General features: G+C 42.0%; 1 protein-coding gene across 3 annotated transcripts; it reads right to left on the bottom strand.

Annotated features, from left to right (window-relative positions):
• Positions 1-44: 44 nt before the first annotated feature.
• LOC139455787 (uncharacterized) lies at positions 45-26,033 on the bottom strand. 3 transcript variants are annotated; one of them, XM_071237334.1, is made up of 4 exons: positions 25,779-26,033; positions 13,719-14,065; positions 5,008-5,207; positions 45-2,253 (listed from the first exon to the last, which is right to left on the bottom strand). In XM_071237334.1, exons 2-4 carry the CDS (start codon positions 13,987-13,989, stop codon positions 142-144), a joined length of 2,583 nt encoding a protein of 860 aa, XP_071093435.1. In that variant the 5' UTR covers positions 13,990-14,065; positions 25,779-26,033; the 3' UTR covers positions 45-141. The 3 variants fall into 3 exon arrangements, with proteins under 3 accessions (XP_071093435.1, XP_071093434.1, XP_071093436.1); XM_071237333.1 differs by lacking the exon at positions 25,779-26,033 and adding an exon at positions 19,395-19,462; XM_071237335.1 differs by lacking the exon at positions 25,779-26,033 and adding an exon at positions 17,313-17,327.
• Between the last annotated feature and the right edge of the window lie 765 nt (positions 26,034-26,798).

Genomic DNA, 26,798 nt, shown 5'->3' with positions numbered 1-26,798 from the left:
TCGTGATTTTATTAGCTAAGCAACAAAAAAAATGTGGACGAGTTAAAGAAGTACTTTCAGATAAGAATCATGATCCCGCGTGTAGTCAATACCTTCTTCAATCAGCACTGTTGGCGAAACACTTTTTGTTCTGCAATCACTTTAACCTTGGAAGCTGTATAACTCGTGTAAACGGATCCTGTGAGGATTCTCATAACACAGTCTCCTGCCTCGTGCCTCTACACACCTGTCTATGACGCCACTCGAAGACTGATGGTCCCCCAGCACCGTGTAGCACAAAGCCAGTAACTTATACGCCTCAACTAGCTTGATATCCAGCTGTAGTGCTTTCTGTAGGCGGGGTATGGCCACGTCAAACTGTCGAAATCTCATCAACCAGTCCGCCTCGTAAGTCAGTATTGTTGCATTGCTACCGAGGGAGATGGTTGCAGCTATCTTCTCCAACTGATTTTCTGCCTCTGCGTCAAGGGTCCGTTTCAGGACCTTCCTTTTCCCCGATCTAAACACTTCTCGGAATCCAGTTTTAACGAACTTTCTGTCTGTGTTCATCACGAGATAATTGTAATGTTTTTTGGTCACCAAGAGTTTCAAAACATACGGGGTATTGTACACAGACACAAATTCTGAAGTGTCGCTGAAAGTACTCACAGTCACATTTGTCTTCTTTCCGAAGAAATTCACAGCGCAAAGATTCTTCCTTATATCGTAACTGAATTCATAAAACTCATAATGGATGAGTCCAAGTATTGGAACATTTTGATGTAACACAGTGTAGCCTCCGCTCATGTGAACCATTTGGTCCGTGAAGACACCTGTGACGTCATTCTGTTTACTGACGTAATCAAAACATGTGATGACGTCATGAGATTGTGTGTTCCCTGTGTAAGTCCATGTCTTATTTGACTCGTCGACAGACGAGGGGAACACATGCCACTGACTCAGTATATACAGGACAACCACCATGAATGTAAACCCCTGACTAGTTAGGCTATATTTCATGGTTCTCAAGTACTTGGCACTGATATAAAAACAATACGAATAGCCAATAAACGCTAAGACTAGATAATTATGCATAAAGCGTAGTTCTTTGTGTCCTTTGGCAGAGTAAAGCAACATGAGTATGACAAGGGAGGCAGCAAGTTTGCTGATGACCCGACATCTATGTCTGTCTGAATGGGATAGTGATGTATATACCAGTAAATTAACGCCTATTGTTGTGAACAAATAGGCTGTGAAAAGCATCAAACATGAACTCTGCCCAATCAGTGTCTTTAAATACCAGGTAAACTCCATCCTTCCGAAAACAACTGCTGCATAGTCTTGAATCACGTTGAACTGAAACCAATTGTAAGGGGAGATAACTCCCACTCCATATGAACTGAAATCATCCAAAATACAAACTGTAAGTCCGATGACTGCACCAAGAATACACGAAATAATTCTAGATCTCTCAAGGCTTTTCCGGTTAATATGAGGAAGTGACGTCACGACTACAAATAGAGATGCATCTACTCGTATGTAGCAACATATCACTAGAATGAAAGATGCAAGAGTTAGCTCCCTTTTGTCATGGTCACGTTCACAATGTTCAGGCTGTGGTCGTGGATGCGTCGTAATGATGTTCATGTTGGAATCTTTTTCCACCGACATTTCATTGACAAGATTTAACTCTGGTTTACTATAAACACATTCATCAGTAACATCGTTATCTTTCTGAATCACTGGTTCATTTGGCCGAGAACGAGACGAATTGTTTATTAAAGATATTCCGCTTGTCATACTTCGGACTAGTGCTGCTATAATAATTCCGGGACAGTTTGCAAATCCTTTCGTGATGCCATGTATTCCCCCGTCGCCATGTTTAAAGCCATGACACAAACCACTGCTCCTCTCATAATAGCACGTATTCTCAGATCCCGAGCTTTCTCGAGATTTCCCATGGCCACGTACGAGTTTTGTGACGTAATTTAGGTTCCTAGTACAATCTGCAGACGACTTGACTTTTGGATCTTTCTTCAGCGTTGGCGAAACACAAAAAAAGTTTTTAAACAGAAAGTATAACCCACAAAATAACGGTGTGCCACAGAAGCTATTGATGAGGGTATGTGTGCCAAACACGGACAGATGTGTACTTCCGGCTGTCAGTATGGCCGCCAAGACACCACAGTCATGTGACCGGAAGAGGAGTCGGGTGAATTTGTAGACAGCCAATGGGAGACAAGATGACACGATAGTGTGAACTACCTTCCATAGCTGCGAACATATAAAGTAAGCGAATAAGGGAAGTGTGAAAGCGGTCTTGGTAATAATGTAAACTAATATATTTCTCTGAGGCAAATAATAAGGTGAGGTGAGGTGAAATTGGGTTTAACGTCGTGTCCAAGATTATTGCACTTCAATCAATCAATCAATCTTTATTGTATGAAAGGCCATTGGCCCATATACACATACAGATAAACAATATTATTTACAGCTGTACAGCGCATTTTATAATTATTTGATAACTAATATGATACTTGACATATAATAAAGGTATTGTAATAACATTGGTAATAACCACAGTGGCAGCAGTAGTAGAAAAAATACAAAAGGAATACCAAAGGAATGGAATGGAAATATGAAGTTTTACGTCGCAAAGGCTTTCAGCCATAGCGCGACATTCAATACAGAAGGATCTATCAGAAATATACTCATCATGTCAGGACAATTAGACAATTAAAATGTATATGCATTTCTAGTAGAAACAAACAGACAAAAATGAAATGTAGATACTCCTGATCTAGATGCGAAAGTTTCAAAACAACTTATTATTTCTGGACATATCGGATTTACTAAGTAGTTTACTACGCACTCGTAGACTTTGATAGATGTATTGTAATATCTTAGTTAATTTTTTACTAGAGATACCATTAAAAGATAATATTTTGTTCATGGAATAGTGGTTCTTAGTTATATCAGGCATATATTTCAATCTTAGGTTGTCGTAAATTGGACATATAAACAAAAAGTGTAATTCCTTTTCAATATGGTTTTCGCAGAATGGACAGAAACGCATATCCTTAGGAATAGAGGAGAAGCGACCCCTGTTGCACATCAAATCATTTAACCCTAGCCTAAGTTTAATAAATGTGTCTCTAATTTTTCTCTCTGTTATAGTATGCAGGTAAACCTCTGGTGTTAGACAATATTTAAAGGTTTTATAAACGTCGTAGCGTGTACTGTTATCTAGTGACGACCTCCAATTTTGAGTAAACATATCAATTGCTACCTGCTTAAAAGAGCTAAGAAAATACCTTTTGTCTCCAACGCTTTGATTAAGCCAAACATATCCAAATCCGTGAGAGAAGAGTAAATGCTTAATGTTTGATGCCCAGGTTACGTAACCAACACTATCGCGATAGACAAGCATTTCGTAGCATTTTTGGGGGATTCGTTCCCGCGACATCTCTGTTATTTTGAGCCAGTATCTGAGTAAACGTAAATATGAACAAATATATAACGGGTATCTGCCACATTCGCCATAGACCATATGATTTGGAGCCGATTTAGAAACATTTAGAAATCTTTTACATGCAGTTAAGTGTACCTTTTCAATATTGTAATAGGTTTCAAAACCCCAGACCTCTGATCCATATAATAAGATTGGTTGAACTTGAGCATCAAACATTTTGAAGAAGATAGTAGGTGAGATAACACGCAATTTATCTAGAACGACAAATAGATTTATTAGGGCCTTTTTTGCTCGTAGGGCGAGATCGTTAACGAGATGTTTAAGATTAAGGTTAAACGGTAAAACAACACCGAGGTATTTATACATGTTTGTAACATTTATAGGTTGGTTATTAAAGAACCATTTATCTCTCGGTGCAAGAGGACCTCCCCTCCTAAATACGATAATATTAGTTTTTTCCAAGTTAACAGATAGCTTCCATGTAACAGTGTAACTGTATAGTATATCAATTTGTTTCTGAAGTCCGATAATAGAGTCAGAGATTAGATATATATAGCGACGTGCATGCACGTGTGTGTGTCAGGCTGCTTGTACTAGTCCGGACTTATGCCCATTTATAGTGCTAGCTCACTGAGATACCATGCCGCAGTTTAACATGAATACCCCACCAACACACAGTATACTGACTCCGAGCCGACCAGTCCTTGTTTTAGCCCCTTAATGCCGAGCGCCAGACAGGGTAACAACAAGTACCATCTTTTAACGTCTTTTGGTTTGACGCGGTTGGGGATCAAACCCCGTACCTTCCGCTCTCCGGGCTGACGCTCTACCACTAGACCACGGAGGCGGTCCAAATGAAAAAGGAATAGTGTCAACACAGTAAATTAATTTCGTCACTCTCCCTTTTATTTGATAGATACCCTGGATCTATTCGCTACCACAACGTCATTTCAGAACTGACGTTGCCATCGATTCATCGCCTTTGAGCCGAATTTCTCTGGCTGGTGAGAGTAGCTTCACTGGATGGCTATTTTTGGCGTCCTGCTATTCGAATCATGCTAAGAATCAAGCCATGGTGTTAAATGGGTCCAGTGCATTGATCAGAATAGAAATAACTGTTTGTTTGCTTGCTTGTTAGTTTGTTTGTTTGTTTTCCTTTTTGTTTAAAGCCTCACTCAGCAGTATTCCAGCTGTGTGGCGGCGGTTTGTAAACAAAAGAGTCCGGACCAGACAATCCATTGATTGCTATCATGGGCATCGTTCTACGCAGTTGGGATACAATGACATGCATCAGCCACCCGATCCCGTTTAGCGCCGCCGAAGACAAGCATGGGTTGCTTTTTTAACCGAATCTTCATTGGGGATAGAATACACTAGACAACCGACAATATGTTTTGTCATATATCCATGTCAGGTATCCATTTAAAACAACTAAATTGGTAAACAGCAACACATTCATGTTTTTTCGTTCATAAAGAATCGAACTCAATACGTAAAATAATCTGTAAACAGATATAATATTCAAAAAGCCAAACAATCCACAGTTGTGTCCTTACCAAGAACGGTGTCCCCCGATAGCCGAGCCCCTGCATCAGCACCGCTACCATCATGAAGAAGCGCGGCAGCAGGAACGACCTCATGCTGTGCATCCCCATCTGGTGCTCACTGTAGCGCACCTGGGTCACGTTCAGATCCCCGGGGGGTGGCAGATACTCGTGGGTGCGGAATCCATACCCGTACACCTCGGAGTGGGCCACTGTAAGTATACAACACAGAATTACTGCACCGTCAAAAATACGTTTATGGAGTAAGGGACGCTCAATTGTTGACATGTTGATATCCTTATGCAATATGGTCGGGAGATAATACAGTATGTCACCATATTTATAGTTCCATATGAGGCCAATGAAACTGTCCAGGGACACGGGAGGCCCAGTCGTCTAAAGCGCCGCGATTCGTTGTGCAGAGTTGCGTCCCTTGGGTACGCCAGATATCTATGATTGTGGGTTCGAATCCCGGTTCGTCCCGATTATGTTTCTAGGTTTGTCAGCGCCATACCCGTGCTCGTGGGTCTCACAGAAGTGGTAAACGACTGAGACCTGTATCACTTCGGACTTTCCTTCCCACATTAAGCTGACACGACGTGATATAACTGCAATAATGTTAAAAGCGGCGTTAAACCCAACTCACTCACTTACTGAAACTTTCCAACTGAATTCTGGCACACGTAAGGGAGCTAAATCTTCACAGCGGATGGCGGTCAAATGCATGATACAGTATCTTTGTTCGGTTTCATTACATGGTTCAAATTATGCATGAAAAGAAACAAGTGTAGCTGGGCTCTGGTCAATTGGGAGACAGACAGTTCTAGCATTAGAAAACCCTTTGTCTGAGTAAACATGCATGGTGGGGGGATAGCTTCTTGCACTAGTCCAGATATTTATCCACATTTCTCCTCATTTTGGTAACACAGGTAACACTGGTAAGTCAATTACTGCTGATGTCAGTGAGTGTTTCCACTGCGGTGGTTGATATCAGCCTGGGAGTACATGTAGCCGACCGCAACCCATCATAGGTAACACTGGTAACACCGCAGGTCAATTACTGCTGACAATGCAACTCTGGAGTTCGGTACAATAATTAATCGCCGCATTGTATATTGATTGAAGCGTGAAAAAAGTGTATGTACCAGATAAATGATACAAAAACTTGGTATTGCTTACTTGAGAGAAACAAAGCTGAGGACCGCTCGTCGCTGAAGAAAGAGTTCATATGATAGCACAGGAGGTTATAATTTGTCTGTAACTCCCACACTGTAACTTCTGCGTGTATTTACGGGAGTCCATGCAGAGGGGGTGACAAACATCACTAACAGGAAGGCGCGATATTTGCCAAAACGTTCACAGAAGTGAACATATATATATAATAAGTGAAGACCGATTTCCCGCAGGTGAGGAGAAACAGGGTTTAACGTCGCTTCCAAGATTATTGCACTCATATAGCGACGTTCATGCGCGTCTGTGAGTGCTGCTTGTACTAGACGGGATGATGCCTATTTATAGTGCTAGCACACTGAGATACCATGCCGCAGTTTAACACGAACACCCCACCCACACACAGTATACTGACTCTGAGCCGACCAGTCCTTGTTTGAGCCCCTTTAATGCCGAGCGCCAGACAAGTACCATCTTTTAACTTCTTATACGACGCGGCCGGGGATCGAACCCCGGACCTTCCGCTCTCCGGGCTGACGCTCTACCACTAGACTACGGAGCAGGTCCTGTTGTGAGGTAATCACTGATATGGTGATTGTAATATCGCCTAGGGATTATGCATCACCATGAAATAACAAATAACATTTCGTGTTTGTTTCATTTTAGCCACCTTCAAGCATGGGCGTATACTTTCTTTTGCCCGTCAGTGTAGGTGGTGTGCATTAGTTCGGTACACAACTACCCCTGCTATAATACATCCCACTTCGGAAGGTGCATGAGGCGAAAAGTAACATCTGTGTCAAAAACAACATAAAAATAAATTTATGTATATGAACGTTAGTGTCAGAAACACACGTATATATTTATATAGAAATTGTCATTCAATGTCAAATAAATGAAATGAAATGATTTAAGGAGAATATGTTCCCCCTGAAGGCTTCATCAAGCCATTACATGTTTATGTCTGTATCACCGTTATAGCCTACCGAGGTATGTCAGTCATGCGGATATGTTGGTAAATAAAGCGGCCAGGGGGCGCCTCAGGGCTGGTTAGTGGGGCGTCAAATGGCTTTCGTACCGAAGGAATTGCAGATTGCCCATGTACGAATTTTATTACCGTTAAAAGCGATAATCGAATTCTATTTTTTGTAGATCTCGCTGAGAGGACCTGTATCGTTACCAGTTTGGACGCTTTGGCAATTACATTGAAAACAAAATTTGAAACGCCTTAGAGGATACTTAAAATGTATAATATTTATTTCCTTATACCTGTATCATATACAATTATATTACCTGTATTATTATATAATTATATTACCTGTATTATTATACAATTATATTACCTGTATCATTATATAATTATATTACCTGTATCATTATACAATTATATTACCTGTATTATTATACAATTGATTGATTGAGTGATTGGTTTTACGCCGCTTTTAGCAATATTCCAGCAATATCACGGCGGGGGACACCAGAATATTATACAATTATATTACCTGTATTATTATATAATTATATTACCTGTGTCATTATATAATTATATTACCTGTATTATTATATAATTATATTACCTGTATTATTATATAATTATATTATCTGTATCATTATATAATTATATTACCTGTATTATTATATAATTATATAATTGTAGTACCTGTATCATTATATGATTATAGTACCTGTATCATTATGTAATTATAATTACCTGTATCATTATATAATTATATTACCTGTATTATTATATAATTATATTACCTGTATTATTATATAATTATATTATCTGTATCATTATATAATTATATTACCTGTATTATTATATAATTATATAATTGTAGTACCTGTATCATTATATGATTATAGTACCTGTATCATTATGTAATTATAATTACCTGTATCATTATATAATTATATTACCTGTATTATTATAATTATATTAAAAGTTATCGCAAATGGATTTTGAACTTAATTTTTATAAAGAAAACATGTACTTTAAAGGAATGTATGATATGGGATTACTGAAAAATGGCTTTTATAAAACAGTGTTTGGTAAATGGTTGTTGGGTGTGGGGAGTACAGTGTTTGGTAAATGGTTGTGGGGTGTGGGGAGTACAGTGTTTGGTAAATGGTTGTGGGGTGTGGGGAGTACAGTGTTTGGTAAATGGTTGTGGGGTGTGGGGAGTACAGTGTTTGGTAAATGGTTGTGGGGTGTGGGGAGTACAGTGTTTGGTAAATGGTTGTGGGGTGTGGGGAGTACAGTGTTTGGTAAATGGTTGTGGGGTGTGGGGAGTACAGTGTTTGGTAAATGGTTGTGGGGTTTGGGGAGTACAGTGTTTGGTAAATGGTTGTGGGGTGTGGGGAGTACAGTGTTTGGTAAATGGTTGTGGGGTGTAGGGAGTACAGTGTTTGGTAAACGGTTGTAGGGTGAAGAGTGCACAGTGTTTGATAAATGGTTGTGGGATATGGGGAGTACAGTGTTTGGTAAATGATTGTGGGGTGTGGGGAGTACAGTGTTTGGTAAATGGTTGTGGGGAGTACAGAGGGTTTGGTAAATGGTTGTGGGGTGTAGGGAGTACAGAGGGTTTGGTAAATGATTGTGGGGTGTAGGGAGTACAGAGGGTTTGGTAAATGGTTGTGGGGAGTACAGAGGGTTTGGTAAATGATTGTGGGGTGTAGGGAGTACAGAGGGTTTGGTAAATGGTTGTGGAGTGTGGGGAGTACAGCGTGTGGGGAGAAGGTGGGGGTACACCATTTGTTAGCCATAAATCCATCTTTTATTTTTATTTTTAATGAATACACGTCACCAAATGATTTCGCGATTTGTGTATATATGCTCAAAACTTACAAAGTTGTTGACATACGGGTGAGGACTGGGGTAAGGGACGCTCCTGCACATTGAGAGCAGGAAGTTTTGACAAGGCAGTTTGACGGTGTGCAGTGCTGACACAACACGTCCTCAGCCTCTCCGAAAACACGTGTCAACATCCCGCGTGAGACGCCACAGTTGGATTTATTTACGTTCATCAACCGTTTTTATTCTGCTTCACAATTTGATGTCTAGACATGCATTTAAAATGTATCTCAACAGGTCAACAGGCCAAGTCTATCAAAGCTTAACCGAAACATACATAATCTATATCAGTTGCCATGGTAATAAAAGATGTTTGTTTCAGGGGTGCCAGCTGCACATTGATGATTACCCAGGGGCACTCTAGTGGTAGGCGTGTTTACTCTTACCGGAGTTTTCTGTACTGTTTGTTTTGCTGACAAAAAAATCCGAAAATGTAGAAAATTAATTTTGCTCATTCAATTAGTTATTTTTATTATGGTATTAGTTGAAGATGGTTTTCGTGTTTATGTCAAACTGATTTCTCAAAGCTGTGTCACAACTTAGGTATTTCCCACGCTCTTGCTCTAGAAGCTGCACAATGTCTGCATGACAAATATCAAACTCAGTGCATGTAGACAATATGTCATGTATACAATTGTCATGGTTGCTACTCATGATCATACTATAGCCGTTCTGCTCTAGTAGATACTCTATGCAGGAACTACTTGTGCAATGTGCGTGAGTTAACCTATACAGTGTGTTCACAAATATATTACAAACAAATTTCGCTAAGACGTGACACTAATGTTTAGGCACAGATAATAACAGTGCACTAAGACACACCTATCCACCTCCGAAACAGTGTTCCTGCAAGAAGGTTGCTATTTACCCTTTCAAGGGGCAATATGTGAGCCCTGACAGATACAACCAATCATCCGCCAGTCACACATCGGGTCACGACAACTCGTCAACAAAGTCAACTCAGATCACACGGAAGATGACGAATCTCCTCATCTAACGCTACTCGAGTGTCAGTGTTCTGATCTATTCACCTGTGAAGGGAAGCGGATCTCTTCATCGTACACGCAGGTCAAATGTAGATGTGATCAGTCTTCGTGGGAACAAACTGGCACTCATGGAGGAAACCAGCAAGGGGCTCGACACTGATAATCGGGGGGTTGGGGGTAATTTAGAAAAATTAATGGTGCCAGAAAATACTGGACAAAATAATTTTGAAATAATAATCAATTTTGAAAGAATAGAAAATAGGTATGAATCTGTCCCTGAGACAACCCCCCACCAACCTCCCCTCCATTACTGATGTAAGTATTATCCTGATAAATACCACACCTTTTTAACAGCTCAGTGTTTAAGTAACGTATACCCATGCCTTGAAGCAGTAACCGAAGAAACACAACACCTCCACCGGAAAATTAAATGGAAGGTTGACCCCTAACATACTCCAAGGTGGCCCAAAATAAGTATCGTATTTCACAACGATAAATCTACAATGTTAATGAGCAGAAGTTAACGAGATAGATCATTATCTACAATCCAGTATGTTTTGTGTTCCCGGGATCGATTTTTAAGTAGGAATATTATGTGAAACCCATTGTCATATCAGTCGCTGGGATATTGCTGCAATACCGCGAAAGACATGTAAAACACAATTGACACTAAAGCTCGACTAGTCTTTAACAATAGCGTTATTATTAACCGACTGGTGTTTTCAATGGCGGCTATGATAAGACTTCTCACCCCTCTACAGTGATCGTTTCTGCCACTTTCGGGGGGTGCATACATTTCAGTTTGTAGTTGGATCATTGTTGAGTAGAATTAAGCTACAAAATGTCCTTGTTTGTTTAGTTGTTATGTGAGTCCAAGTGTCACCGCAAACCCGTCATGAAAAACACAATTCTGGGTCGATGACACACTACCACACTTTATATTTCATTCAACACCATTCTTGTATTGTGTTGAAGGTAAGGTTTGTAATGAACATTTTCCGAGCGGTGATGGTCCTGTATTCATCTGTATCTTTACAGATGCTTCATCAGTCAGCAGTACAATGTCACATTTCATCCCTTTCATAAAACGCATTCCGTAACGATAACCAGTGGTATTATGATCATAGAAGGCCATGTGTCTATTGATCACGGTCACTCGGCAGAACACAATGTAGATGGGAGTTTTCTTCTTCAACGACAAGTCATATACAAGTCTGTTTCAGAAGCCCCATAACAAGCATTCACACATCATTTAATAGATGTAGCCTCTGAAAACGATGTTACCCCCTGTCAACTACGGTGAATGGCCATGATTGGGGGATGTGTCATGTGTTGGAAGACACGCACTCGACTCAGCATGACTCAATAGACACATACGGAGAGATGTCAAATTCCTTAACAGGAGGGCACTCTAATTATAAGCTCTTCGCAATACGAACGCCAGGAATGACTTCAAGGGTGCCTTCGAGAAGCATTTTCACAATGTGACTTTATACTAGTATCAGGTCAAGCTCAGCTATTTGGGTCAACCGAGACACGATTGTACAGACAAGAGCAGCGGGATAGGTTATAGTGATAATAGGTAGATGAAGGCTCAAACAGCATGACTGACGGACAGATAGGAAATGGAAAGCTTAACAAATCTACATTGATAGTTTATGGAATATATGTGTCATGTCTATATCACGTTACTTTAGTTTTTAATGAATTCAGTTGGGTATGGGTGTTGTAAGAGTCGGAGTTGGCGGAGTTGTAGTTCTTTGTCGTGCTGGCTTTGGGTTCGAATCCAATCGTTACCATAATGTTCCTTGGTTCGATGTACTTGGCCATGATGTACCATAGAGTTTGAAGCGACGTTAAACACCAATACATTCACCACTCGAAAACTACCCGCTTACTATTCTGTCTGTACCAGCTCTACCTTTTAACAAAAAGAATAAATAAGACAATTTCAAATACGACATGAAAACCAAATATTTACTGTGTGGTAAATTAATCGACCCTTCATTTATCGAGTTTCAATAGATATAAATAAGAAAGACACGTATCACCAAATATAGCACGATTATGCAAGTGTTTAATCTGCGGTTTTTAAGTGTACTGTTCATTCATCAACATCATGTAACTGAGGCATGTACTTGTATCAAGTTACACGAGCATCGCATACTCAAAAGGACTTCATCAAACAGGCACAGTAACAGTCAATGCGACCTGAAGAAGTCACCATGTCAACAGAGAGTATGTCAATTCATATTTTCAGGATACTGAGATTAATTAAGCGGATATAGCATTCATCTCGTCATGACTTGCTGCCAATCACAGGCAGAAGAAAGCATTGTGGAGTTTCACCCAAGCTGACATCAATATGTAGCATTGAACTATGTACATCAATCGGGTATCCCTAATCCACTTGGGTGTTTGTTCTCCCATAGCCATGATGGCCTGGTGACATCAATAGAGTTCATGTAGTATGGGAGGGGTGAGATCGTGACGTGGTGACAAGAGAGTAGCTCAATACACACAGTTCCCGTATTGTATTGCTTTGTCAAATATTTGATGACCTGTGTAATTACATATTTGTTGTATGTCGGAGAGCACTCTTAAAAGTTTATCTTGTTTGGAGGAAACCAAATGTTTCATTCTTTGTGATCCTCAACACATTTTTTTCAGGACTCCAGAATCAACAATTATATTTTTTGGAAACAGTGCTGGTTTAATGTAAGAGAAGGGAAGAGACACAGGTCACAGATGTTGCATACTTTAGTGAGTGAGTGAGTTGGGTTGAACACCGCTTTTAACAGCATTCGATATATATCGTGGCGTGTCAGCTTAATGTGGGAGGAAAGCCCGAAGTGATGCAAGTCTCAGACGTCCACCACTTTAGTGAAACCCATGAGCACGGGTATGGTGCTGACAAACCTAGAAACATAATCGGGGCTAACCGGGAGTCGAACCCACAATCACAGGTTTCTGGCGTGCCCAAGGGACGCAACTCTGCACAGCGAATCGCGGCGCCTCAGATGATTGGGAATCTCGTGCACCCGCACACCTTACTGTAACTCACGAGCAAAGGTATGGTGCTGCTAGAAAATATATGAAACATAATTAGTGGAATCTGGGATTCGAAACCACAAACTTAGGTTTCTGGTACTCTAAGGGACGCAACTCTGCACGGTGAATTGCAGCGATATAGACGACAGAGCTAACCGTGTAGAAGTAGTCGAAGTAGCGGCAGACGTTCGAGTAGTAGTATGAGACTGATTTGACGTAGTAGTTGTAGTAGTAGCCGTAGTAGTAGTAGTAGTAGTTGTAGTAGTCGTAGGAACAGAAGCAGCAGTAGTAGTAGTGGCCCTCGTAGTAGCAGTAGTAGTAATTGTAGTAGTCGTAGCAACATCAGCGGCAGTAGTAGTAGTTGCAGTGGTAGTAGTAGCAACCCCAGCAGCAACAGTAAGGTAGTAGTAGTAGTAGTGGTAGTAGTAATAGTAGCAGCAACAGCAGCAGCAGCAGTAGTAGTAGTAGCAGCAGCAGTAGTAATTGTAGTAGTCGTAGCAGCAGCAGTAGTAGTAGTTGTGGTAGTCGTAGCAACCCCAGCAACAACAGTAAGGTAGTAGTAGTAGTAGTAGTAGTAGTAGTAGTAGTAGTAGTAGTAGTAGCAGGAACGCTTACTTAAATCAATCGACACTCACAGTAAAGGCTACATCAGAAGAACCTACCTTCCAGCGACTGGAAAATCTCATCCGGATGAAGTATCCACCAGTTCCTTGGTTGACAGACATAATTCACCCGGACGGCCATTGTCACGGCGCAGACGACCCATGGTGAGAAACGCGGGAAAATGTCCTCTGCCCCTGAGACGTCGCCGACATCAGACAAGGGCGGGTTCAAATTGACATCCAATTTGGGCGTCGTTTTGCTTGTTAGTCCGCCGTGTTTTCCATTTGACTGCAATCGGTTCCTCTCCCGTCGATGTACCCGTTGTTTCATTGTCTTGTCATCCGATACTCAAGTCTGAAAGTTGGACTATGAAGTCCTTGTCTTCACATCCTTCCAAGGCGTGTACCTGTAGAATATCAACAGAAACAGGTAACTCTCTGTTCACTGGACTCAGTAAATACAGGCTTATGACAACACACCTGACATAATGTTAATGCTGTAGGCTGCACCAGTGCACTTCTCACAGGGTCACCTTGACCCCCCTAACAAAGACTTCATTATGGCAACATCCGGACCTCTATCATTCTCTGGATACTAGTGATACAATGTTTTGTTTGTTTATTTGTTGTTTTACGCCGCACCCAGCAATATTCCAGCTGTGGGACGGCGGTATGTAAATAATCGAGTCTGGAAGGACAATCCAGTGATTGACATCATGAGCATCGATCCACGCAATTGGGATACGATGACATCAACCAAGTCAGCGAGTCTGGCCACCCGATCCCGTCAGTCGCCTCTTAAGACAAGCATAGTCACCTTTTACGGCAAGCATGGGTTGCTGAAGGCCTCTTCTCTACCCGGATCTTCACGGGTCGGTACTATGGTATGCCAGGGGATGACATGGATATTAGGGATCTAGGGATGATGTGGGATACATAGTCTTTCCCAGAATAACCACAGAGGACTAACGTTAGGACGTGTGACTGTTCCGTTTCTTGACAAATGCATCAACATATGTAAAGAAATATCGCAATGAAAGAATAAATAAATATGTGTTATATTGATGGCGTCAAACAATATTCACTCTGATGACGCATATACATTCAGTAACCCCTGTCAGTGCTGTTTCATTAAAGTACCAGCATCTGTTACGAAACGTCGCACTGAATCAATAAAGAAACTGAAACCCATTAGTCAACGCTTTCTTCTCGTATATCACGGCGTGTCAGCTAAATGTGGGAGGAAAGCCCAAAGTGATGCAAGTCTCAGACGTTTACCACTTCGGTGAAACCCACGAGCATGGGTATGGTGCTGACAAACCTAGAAACATAATCGGGGCGAACCGGGATTCGAACCCACAATCATAGGTTTCTGGCGTGCCCAAGGGACGCAACTCTGCAATGCTGTCATATCAAAACTGGCTATATAATTATGTTAAAAAGACAATTAAAACATTTGTTAGTAATTGTAATGATTCGTAAATATCTTCAGTAAAATTGAGTTGTTTTAAACTGTTTGTAAATATTGGAATCACCATGTCTGGTGCCCCAACAACATGCTGTGCCACACGTCTGACCATTCACCGCCCCCAGTTGTTCTCGCGGCATGGGATATACCATGCATCAAGTAAGCCTTGGCTTTATCAACGTATGAGTCTCCATCTGTCTTAAATTACTCATCTGATGTTACTTAAGTATGTCATAGCTAAATGTGTTTTAGATTTTTTGTATCGTATTCTTTTTTGTTGTCTTTGCATATCAGCCGGAGGCCTTCCTGCAAATAAACGTCTTGTTCTTCTGTAGCTACATATGACGATCAACTGGCTGTACACCTGTCTTGGTTTATGATCGTACAGTAAACTACGGTTATAACGAACACGCCTATAACGAACTGACGGATATAACGAACTATTTTTGGGTTCTGTCTATTTGCTGTATATATTCCTTACATTTGCTTATAACGAACTACGGTTATAACGAATTAAAATTAGTGGTCCCTTGGAGTTCGTTATAACCGTAGTTTACTTTATGTTAATACCTCGTCATTATTTAGTCATTCAAACCAAGTGTTGTCTCCAACGCTGGGATATTTTTTGTGGTATTACTCAATAGCCCAATAAAACCAAATAAATCTCTGGGCGACGACAATTGACAGAATGAATACCATACGTGCTTGACTAGACGGATTAACCAAACAGACACTCTTTGTCCACACTGTTGCCAAATACTGTTACAAGTGTAAAAATAGGTCACTGGGAATTTGAAGTGTTGACAGCAAACCTTTCACGGCATTTATCGTCATGGTTAGTACACACACAAATAGGTGTTGCTCATTTGAAACAAACTGTATGTAGTTTAAATAGTTTGCGTGTGAATACATCATGTGTGGTCAAAGAGATGTCAGAAATAGTCCCATATTTTGTCGTTCTGTGAGTGAGTTAGTAAGGTTGAACGCCGTTTTGAATAGTATTCCAGTTATATCACGGCGTGTCAGTTTAATGTGGGAGGAAAGCCCGAAGTGATGCAGGTCTCAAAAGTTTACCACTTTTGTGAAATCCACGGGTATGGTGCTGATAAACTTAGAAATATGGAGACGGGGCGAACCGGGATTCAAACCGAGAACCATAGGTTTCTGTCGTGCCCAAGGGACGCAACTCTGCGCAGCGAATTCCGGCGCTTTCGATGACATCCACCCGAACTACTTTTATACATTACATACAAGAGTCTACGATTGTAGCTATAACGTTGTCAAGTAATAAATCATTTTGAAATTATAACTGCGTTTTGCTAGTAGGAGGGGCATGGGTGGCCAAGTCATCAAAGGCCCCGCGATTCGCTGTGCAGAGTTGCGTCCCTTGGGCACGCCTGAAACCTATCATTGTGGGTTCGACTCCCGGTTCGCCCCGATTATGTTTCTAGGTTTGTCAGCACCATACCCGTGCTCGTGGGTTTCACTAAAGTGTGAACGTCTGAGACCTGCATCACTTCGGGCTTTCCTCCCACATTAAGCAGACACGCCGTGATATAACTGCAATAATGTTAAAATAGGCGTTAAACCCAACTCACACACTCACTGTTAGTAGGAAGAAATATGGAAGCAGATAGTTATTTTATCCTAACGGACGATTTCTACACAAGGAGAAATCGACAGTAGCTTAATCTGAGCCGTCAAGAGGGTCATCTGTCAAACTGCTGACACGAGGCTTCTTGACTCTGAAGACCCTTTCACCGTGATGACTCAGTAAGTCCTGTCAGGATACACAGCACCGTAATTGATCTTATATTAATAAAGGAACCGACAGCTCCACACATAGAAGCAGATGTTCATGTAACTATTTGTTTTCACACACACCAACCCATAAACACGTATTCTTACAGGAACACAATCGTGTTCGGACATGACCATTGCTCTCACATAAATACATGACTATGTTGGTGCGAAACACACTTGCCGACGAATTCATTTTGGACGTCTACAAAGGACATTAGTCCAAACCGAAAATTCGTTAATCCGGACATTTGCTAATCCGGATGATTTCAGTGGGAATTGTAAAGTCCGGATTAAAGAGGTTTGACATGAATATGATATCTGTTATCTCCCTTAGGCGTTCGCCTCAGTGTATTGAGATGCGCCCTCACAATATCAGTACTCACGAGTGATGATGTACAGTTGCCCGGGTGAATGTTCTACAGGTATTTGTGAATTGTTTTCCGTCACAGCAGTAACGACGTATCACGGTGAAAACGTGACCAGACTGCAGTATAACACATACTGGAGGTAAATCAGCGGGTGATGAATAATGTAGGGAGACTTGATCAAGTAAACAATAATCGTCTGTTGTAACTGGCACGACTGTGTGACAAGAATAGTATCATGTACTCTTCACAGCGGCCTACGTTTCCAGTCTTAACAATGAATAAACTTTACTGTACAGTACCACTCCTGTCGGTGAGCTCTGTTTCAAGGGTAAACATGCATATGATAATGACAAGCATGTACATAACGTAATGCAGAACTCTGATAACTATAGTTGTGGCGTGGCGTGTGGTGTGGTGTGGTGTGGTGTGGTGTGGTGTTTTGTGGTGTGTGGTATTTCAAAGGTGGTAATTGTTTGAAGTGGGAGTTGATTCGATAGCTACTATGTCTGCAGTTGATGTATCAACGATTTGTCCAATTATGTGTAAAATAATATCATATTTCTATATAAAGGACTGACGAGAGTCAATAAAAAATCCTCATTTTCGCAGTACATCCTTAAAGCGTCAATACGAGGGTTGGTCAAAAACGTCTGAGCCTAACAAACAAAACCATCAATTGTGAAAGTGTTTTTAAAAAGAATTTCAACATAATCTCCCTGCTTTTCATTACACTTCTCATATCGTTAGTGAAGTTTTCTGAAGCCACCCTGAAAAACCCATTCACGGCAGCTTTAAGGTCACCGTTGTCGTCATAGCGCTTTCCACGAAGGTGTTCTATCAGTTTAGGAAACAGGTGAAAATCACTTGGTGTCAGGTCTGGCGAGTATGGGGGGCGAGGAAGCTTTTCGAAGCCACATTGTCGCAGTGCAGCCTTTGCAAGTCCAGAGGTGGGACATGAGGCATTGTCATGAATGAGTACAACTCCAGCAGTCAGCATTCCTCACCTCTTTTCTTTGATAGAATCTCTCAGGCGATGAAGCAAATCAGCAGAGTAGGCACAGGTAATGGTCTAAACATTCTAAGTAATCATCTATGATCACATCCTATGCATGCCAGAATACAGTGGCCACAACCTTCTTCACTGATCTTGAAGACTTGAATTTCCTTGGTGCCGGAGAAGTGGAATGGTGCCATTTCATGGATTGACGTTTTGACTTGGGATCATATTGGTAGACCCATGTTTCATCACTCGTTACTAATTTCTGTTTTAATTTGACGAAATCCTCCTCAATTTGCTCTTAATTGCTCTGGCAGTGTCAGTTCTATTTGCGTTAAGATCAGATTTTTTAAACTTTGGCACCCAACGAGCAGATATCTTCTTCATCTGTAAATGTTCATGAATAATAGTTTCAGTGGATGCATGGCTTAGACCTGTGTTTTTCTCAAGTTCAGCAATGTAAATATGTCTATCTGACAGTATACGTTTTTCTGTAGCCTTGATTGAATCTTCACTGATGGAAGTTGATGGACGTCCAAACCTAGGGTCATCATCAAGGCTTGTTCTCCCAGCCTTAAACATAGCTGCCCAACGTTTAACGGTGAAATAGCTGGTGCACTTATCCCCACGCATTTGTGAAATAGGTTCATAAATTTCTTGGGGAGCAATTTTTCTCTAAAGTCTAACATTTGATGACTGCCCGGTACTCGTTCTTTTCCATTTCTGTGTCCATTTGGATCCCTGTCACGTTTAACTGGCTGTCACTAACATACAGACGGCCTCAACAGACCAAATACACGTGCAATGAACTACTCAAACAATGAACTACATTGACTAGTTTCCTTTGTTATGGCCCATAGTTGAAAGTTCGTCAGGCTCAGAACTTTTTGACCAGGCCTCGTATTAATGCTACCCGTCATCACGCTTGTTTGAATGAGTTCAACCTACTTAAAGCAAACATGGAATAACGAGAATTCCAAACATTGTAAAAACCGCAGGCTGTACACTTTGTAACATTTATCGTGTCAGTCCTGACAGTGACTAATGAAAGCATGGAATATCTCGCAGGCAGGTGAGAGTTTACCTGAAAACATCCTTACCTGAGCGTCAGTAACGGATAATGTCATACGCCATATTGCTCCCCGGGGACCAGACACAACACACGGGCATTGAGACCAGCACAAACGAATGAAGTCCAATTTGTACAGGTGTCTTGTGTACACCTTCACAAAAGCGCAATAAATATGTTAACCCTTTCTGTGACAGGTGATCGGGTTTCTACAGACGGATCAGACTAGTGTGCGATATGTCTTGAACGCACCCTTGTTGAACTGGGAATTGATATCAACTTAACAAATTAACGTTTTATAGGAATAAACAGATTAGAATCATAGCGAAATCACTACCACTGTACTGGTTAACTGTTTCAGCAACTGTCTATTTTTGCTATGCTTAGTTTCACAAGTTTGAAGACCACGCATAATGATATATTCCTTCGCCTCACCCTGTAACTCTGCACTTCAATTTGACACTCTTTGGAGGTCTGGGCCGGTGGCAATGTCCAATTGTGTTCATTCACCTAAGACCTACGGGGTTAAAAATGAGCCCTTCATCAACGTGTCAAATCTTTACAGAGCTCGACAGAGCTGTATAATCGTTCGTATTCAAACGCACACACGCACACACGCACACGCACACACACACACACACACACACACACACACACACACACACACACACACACACACACACCTGGCAATTACTAGGATACATGTGTACTTGATATCCTCTCCGTTATTGTTAATTGAAGTAGATTTAGTAAGTAAGAAAGATACATCTTCCCGAGACAAGGGAGTTAACTTACTGTAACAGTCCAGTTTTCACCCTTGCCGAACTGGAATTTCGTGGCTTGATGGTAGCGGCACCAGTGGAAATTACGAGTTATGTCCCTTCCATGTCCCTCATTTGGACCAACCAGATTGGACCTATCATATTACTTGCATTTACTTCAAACAAAATGGCGGTACCGACTCAAGTCGCTCATTTCGCGAAGTGCATCAAATTATTTGAGCACCTTCATTAAAAACATGAAAAGATTCGAAAAATATTTGTAGAGGCCAAAATGACGGTACACTTGCTTTGCAAATCCTGCAATCCAACACGGCTGTTTACGGACGGGTGTCGGTTTCGTTTTTTCGATTTTGATGGGACTATGCATAGACTCGTTAACATTGGGACTATGCATAGACTCGTTAACATTGCAAAAATAGAATTCCATTAGATAGATTCCAGCCTAGTTCGGCAATAGGGGAGGGAATCAAGACTTTTAAGTCCCTTGCCTCGTTACGATGAGGTAGATTGTGTCCATGAAACGTTGTCAATCCGGACACGTGGGTGTCCTTTATACACGATTCAACATGGTACATCGTACCTGATCTGTATTGACCGATAAACAAGCAGTTAATGTTAGTGAGTGAGTTTCGGGGAATGTTCCCGTAATACAAAAATAACAGAGTTTGCCAATACTATGGCATCTTGAGGACATTAAGAGTGTATATAGGTTTGCCTGATTGTGGGTTCGAATCCCGGTTCGTCCCGATCATGTTTATCGCTATTTCTGCACCATACCAGAGTGCTCGTGGGTTTCTGTATCACTTTGGGCTTTCTTCCCACATTAAGCTGACAGGGATACTGTTCAAAGCGGCGTTAAACCGCTTAACAAAATCTCGTTAAACCTCACTCACAAAGTCAGTCGACCTAAGAGCCGCAACACAAGGAACATCGTGAAAAGATTCAAGTTATTTCAAACATCATAAGCGTCACCACACAGAAGGTATTTCATTGTCAGGGAAAATACAAAAAACATGTGTGTTAATGGACGTTCATCGACCTATTAAACTTAACATATGTAAAAATATAAAACACATATTTATCTACATAATTATATATATATCGACGTATGTTATGAAGCACATTTTATTGAGATGAGACTTCCTTAACAGGAAGGAACATTTAACTGATAATTGTGCAGCGATAGTCATCCTCATCTCCCGGTCCTATTGTAGAACTTTCATTACATTTATACATGTACAGGTATTCATCACACGTGCGTCGGTTGTCACACTTCAGGAAGCCAAGGCAACAAAACCTCCTTTGTGTTGCCTCATCCATGGTTGATAATGTTTGATAATAAGTAATTTGATGACAAGCATCTCTATTACATGAATGTATAGCCAATATTAAAATGCCTGGATACCACCTCCGTGGTCTAATGCCTAGAGCTTCTGCCCGGGGAGCGGAGGGTTGGGAGTTAGATCCCCTGTGACGTCATACCAAAATATGGTACTTGTTGTTACCCTGCCTGACGATGGGAATTAATATGATAAAACAAGGACTGGTTGGCTCAGGGTCATAACAGCGTCTGAGTGGGATGCACGCATGCACACTGATGCATGGTAAATCACTTAGGTTGCATTACAAAACCAGACTAACACCCACCCACCCACCCACACTCAAACACACACACACACACACACACACACACACACACACACACACACACACACACACACACACACACACACACACACACACACACACACACACACACACACACACACTCAAACACACACTCAAACACACACTCAAACACACACTCAAACACACACTCAAACACACAGATACACATACACACACTCACACACAAGGATGTATCTGTTGGGCCTCTTGATACTGCTGGGATGTGATTAAAGCGTTCGCTCGTCACGCCGAAGACCGGTGTTTGAATCCCCACGTGGGTACAATGTGTGAATCTGCATGCACGTCGCTGTGTATAATCTTGAAATCCCATTTCACATCACTTGTAATAATGCTTTTCGTGGGCTGAGCCAAGGTGATATAGCAAAGTAGACACACGCGACGTGTCGGTATAGATCCTTATAACGTTGTCAAGAAAGCCTTGGACATAGTATACAATATACCAGTTTGTCAAAGATAGTAACTTAATATACTATCTACCACACGGACGTGTTAAAGGAAAGTATAGAAAGGGACAATGATTGTGTCACGGGACTGGACAACATCCGTCAAAAGGACTATATAATTGCTACGACGTCCGTTGTCATCAATCATAATGATTAATGTTTAATATTAAGTTTTTCATTCGGTAAGAAACAGCTAGAAACTAAACAACATTTGAAACGACATGCATACTACAAATCACATACAGTAGAAACCTATTAACACGGACTCATTTTAACCTGACACCCTCCTCCGTTTGCTTTCGGTTCGAAACATGTCTCTGTTTACACATGACGTTTTGCCTTGCTCTTGATTCGTAAACACGGAAATGGTTAATCCGATCGAATTCACAAGTAAGGATTTAACTTTATCCAAAATCATTAATAAGATCGACGCCACACGTTGATAATGTTGACTTCTTCTTGATCTACACCGCCTCCGTGGTCCAGTGGTAGAGCGTCCACCCGGAGACCGCCTCCGTGGTCTAGTGGTAGAGCGTCCGCCCGGAGAGCGGAAGGTCCGGGGTTCGATCCCCGGCCGCGTCATACCAAAATACGTTAAGAGATGGTACTTGTTGTTACTCTGTCTGGCGCTGAGCATTTAGGGGCTAAAACAAGGACTGGTCGGCTCGGAGTCAGTATACTGTGTCTGAGTGGGGTATTCATGTTAAACTGCGGCATGGTATCTCAGTGAGCTAGCACTATAAATCGGCATCAGTCCGACTAGTACAAGCAGACACACACACACGTGCATGCACGTCACTATATAAGTGCAATAATCCTGGACGTGACGTTAAACCCCATTTCACCTCGTCTTGATTTACGTGGATGTTCACAGTCAGGTAAAACAGTCCATAGAATGATAAAAATAAACACTTACATAAAGCACCTCGACAATGCCTGTACCAGTTTCCCCATGGCTGAACCAGCTGGGGCACAATGACATGTGCAGCTGCAGCTGTCTCGTGGATAAGAAGAGTTACCAATGCAGCTGCAGCTGTCTCGTGCCAAGAAGAGTCACCAATGTAGCTGCAGCTGCCTCGTGCCAAGAAGAGTCACCAATGTAGCTGCAGCTGTCTCGTGGACAAGAAGAGTCACCACTGTAGCTGCAGCTGTCTCGTGGACAAGAAGAGTTACCAATGCAGCTGCAGCTGTCTCGTGCCAAGAAGAGTCACCAATGTAGCTGCAGCTGTCTCGTGCCAAGAAGAGTCATCAATGTAGATGCAGCTGCCTCGTGCCAAGATGAGTCACCAATGTAGCTGCAGCTGTCTCGTGCCAAGAAGAGTCACCAATGTAGCTGCAGCTGTCTCGTGCCAAGATGAGTCATCAATGTAGCTGCAGCTGCCTCGTGCCAAGATGAGTCACCAATGTAGCTGCAGCTGCCTCGTGCCAAGATGAGTCACCAATGTAGCTGCAGTTGCCTCGTGCCAAGAAGAGTCACCAATATAGCTGCAGCTGTCTCGTGCCAAGAAGAGTCATCAATGTAGCTGCAGCTGCCTCGTGCCAAGAAGAGTCACCAATATAGCTGCAGCTGTCTCGTGCCAAGAAGAGTCATCAATGTAGCTGCTGCTGCCTCGTGCCAAGATGAGTCATCAATGTAGCTGCAGCTGCCTCGTGCCAAGAAGAGTCACCAATATAGCTGCAGCTGTCTCGTGCCAAGAAGAGTCACCAATGTAGCTGCAGCTGCCTCGTGCCAAGAAGAGTCATCAATGTAGCTGCAGCTGCCTCGTGCCAAGAAGAGTCACCAATATAGCTGCAGCTGTCTCGTGCCAAGAAGAGTCATCAATGTAGCTGCAGTTGCCTCGTGCCAAGAAGAGTCATCAATGTAGCTGCAGTTGCCTCGTGCCAAGAAGAGTCACCAATGTAGCTGCAGCTGTCTCGTGGACAAGAAGAGTCACCAATGTAGCTGCAGCTGTCTCGTGGACAAGAAGAGTCACCACTGTAGCTGCAGCTGTCTCGTGGACAAGAAGAGTCACCAATGTAGCTGCAGCTGTCTCGTGGACAAGAAGAGTTACCACTGTAGCTGCAGCTGCCTCATGCCAAGAAGAGTTACCAATGTAGCTGCAGCTGTCTCGTGGACAAGAAGAGTCACCAATGTAGCTGCAGCTGCCTCGTGCCAAGATGAGTCACCAATGTAGCTGCAGCTGCCTCGTGCCAAGATGAGTCACCAATGTAGCTTCAGCTGTCTCGTGGACAAGAAGAGTTACCAATGTAGCTGCAGTTGCCTCGTGCAAAGAAGAGTCACCACTGTAGCTGCAGCTGTCTCGTGGACAAGATGAGTCACCAATGTAGCTGCAGCTGCCTCGTGCCAAGAAGAGTCATCAATATAGCTGCAGCTGCCTCGTGCCAAGAAGAGTCACCAATGTAGCTACAGCTGTATCGTGCCAAGAAGAGTCACCATCAAAACGGAATGAGGTGCCAATTGTCACAATATTCACGTAGACATATCTGAATGTTTCATTTCATGAAGGGTTAATAATACTACATGACAAATACGATATTCTATGGCAATGGCACCAGCACAGCTCCATAACTGAATTTGCAATTACCAGGGGAGGCATCGATTGTTTTATATGAACGGAATGGCTCTATAACAACGAGGTGTTATGGCTTCATGATTTGCCTTCAGTCAGTCCCGAGTTAGGATCGTTGTAGTTCGATATGTCGCTGATAAACACAAGCAAATATGGGGATTTGGATATCGACGCGCAGCTGTAAAATCCAGGCTTCTTGTCTGGATTGAAGATTGAAAAGTATATTGATCGTGAATGCCATAAACAAAATATGCATTGCTTCAAGCGAGAAATGCATTTTGTATTGTATTTTTCTATTTCTTGATATGTGTGGTAGAATCGTGCTGCACCCCACGGCGAGTAGAATTAGTTACATTAATAAAGAAGACCATATGTGTTATTATGTCTATCACAAACAAAAGGGTGATGTGCCTTCAAACGGTATACGAGTCACACATAATCACACACACTGTCTCTCTCACTCACATAGACACATTCACACACACTCACTCACACCACACATAATCACACACACAACACGCACACACGACACACAGATAAGGTCTCTCTCTCTCACATACACTCTCTCTCTCTCTCACATACACTCTCTCTCTCACTCACTCACTCACTCACTCTCTCTCACTCTCTCTCTCTCTCTCCCTCTCTCTCCCTCTCTCTCTCCGTGGCAGACTGAGGGCATGTCACCCATAATGGAAAACGGAATGGTTATCTTGGTTCAATGCAATATGCCAATGACAGATGTTGACGCATGTCTATGATGGTATTAGAGAGACATGTGGTCTTTGCATATTAATATAATGATGAGGAGAGGTTCCATACAGAATAAGAACATTATTGGATCTAAATATGAAATTTCGCAAAATTATTTTTGTGGTGCTGGAAATAAACAAATATCACATGATCATATATTCTAACACATCAATAAGCCTACCTGTGACAGTCTTCCCTTGTGTTGTTTATCCACGATACTACTCCCGACTTGGGAATCGACGTCCAAGTAATGTCGGTGAACTATCACCAAATGCGACAAAGTTTATATTACAAACAGACCACAAGAAGACCAAGTTGTGTAAACCAGATACTTAGAAGTACATTCCACTGAAACCGCTGCCACACCTGACGAGGGTAAAAGTAGACTGATCTTCTTATCGTCTGCTCCACTGATTGTCGTCTGCTCCCAGCAACTGTCGTCTGCCCCGCGGGATGATGGGCGGACGGCTAGTGTTGGGTGTCGCTGCTAGCTACTTTGACCTCACGACAGGAGATGGGTAAGAACAAAACCCGGCGTTTTGCTATTGTGTTCTGAGTACAGTTAGTTTGCCTGATTCGTCTTTTCTCTCGACGGGTGTCGATTTCCACACGGGCAGGGTGTTGAGTGTTTGCTCAGAGATATAAAGATTTGTTTGACGGTTGAATGTATGTTGCGTGGAAGCAGTTAAATACAACATGTGATAACATAGTGTGATTCACAACACACCCCGGGTAGTCATTGTCTTTTACCTTAAATGACGGTTGCCTGAGGGCGCAATTAGCACCCATATGTTATTTCAGGCGTTATACATTTATCTGATAATTATAGTCACGTTAGCTACTTTCTAAGATTACATATGGTATATGGGTGACAGCACGAGGATATATGGTACTTCAAAAAAAGGAACTAGAGAGTCCCTGTCAATCCCTGTCAGTACCTGTACATTCTGTTCAAGCTAACAGTCGATATACACGCAGTTATCCAAGAAACGTCATTAAAGTCATTAAAACCTTTTTGTTTTTCAACAAACTGAAACATTACGATGTATATCGAGCTCACATTAACTGATTCCCGTGATAAGTTAGAGAAACAGTCTCAGCTTCACACGGACACTGAGTACAACATGTAGACCTGGATACGGGCCTCGGGATGAAGAGTCGAGGAGGCGATGGAGCATCGCATAGGTTTTAACATTCAAAT

This window comes from Haliotis cracherodii, unplaced genomic scaffold (assembly GCF_022045235.1).
Source record: "Haliotis cracherodii isolate W230 unplaced genomic scaffold, xgHalCrac1.p SCAF_11, whole genome shotgun sequence".
In the NCBI taxonomy this organism is placed as follows: Eukaryota; Metazoa; Mollusca; class Gastropoda; order Lepetellida; family Haliotidae; genus Haliotis; species Haliotis cracherodii.
The sequence above is the reverse complement of the archived record's forward strand: the minus strand, read 5'-3'. Positions and strand labels throughout refer to the sequence as shown.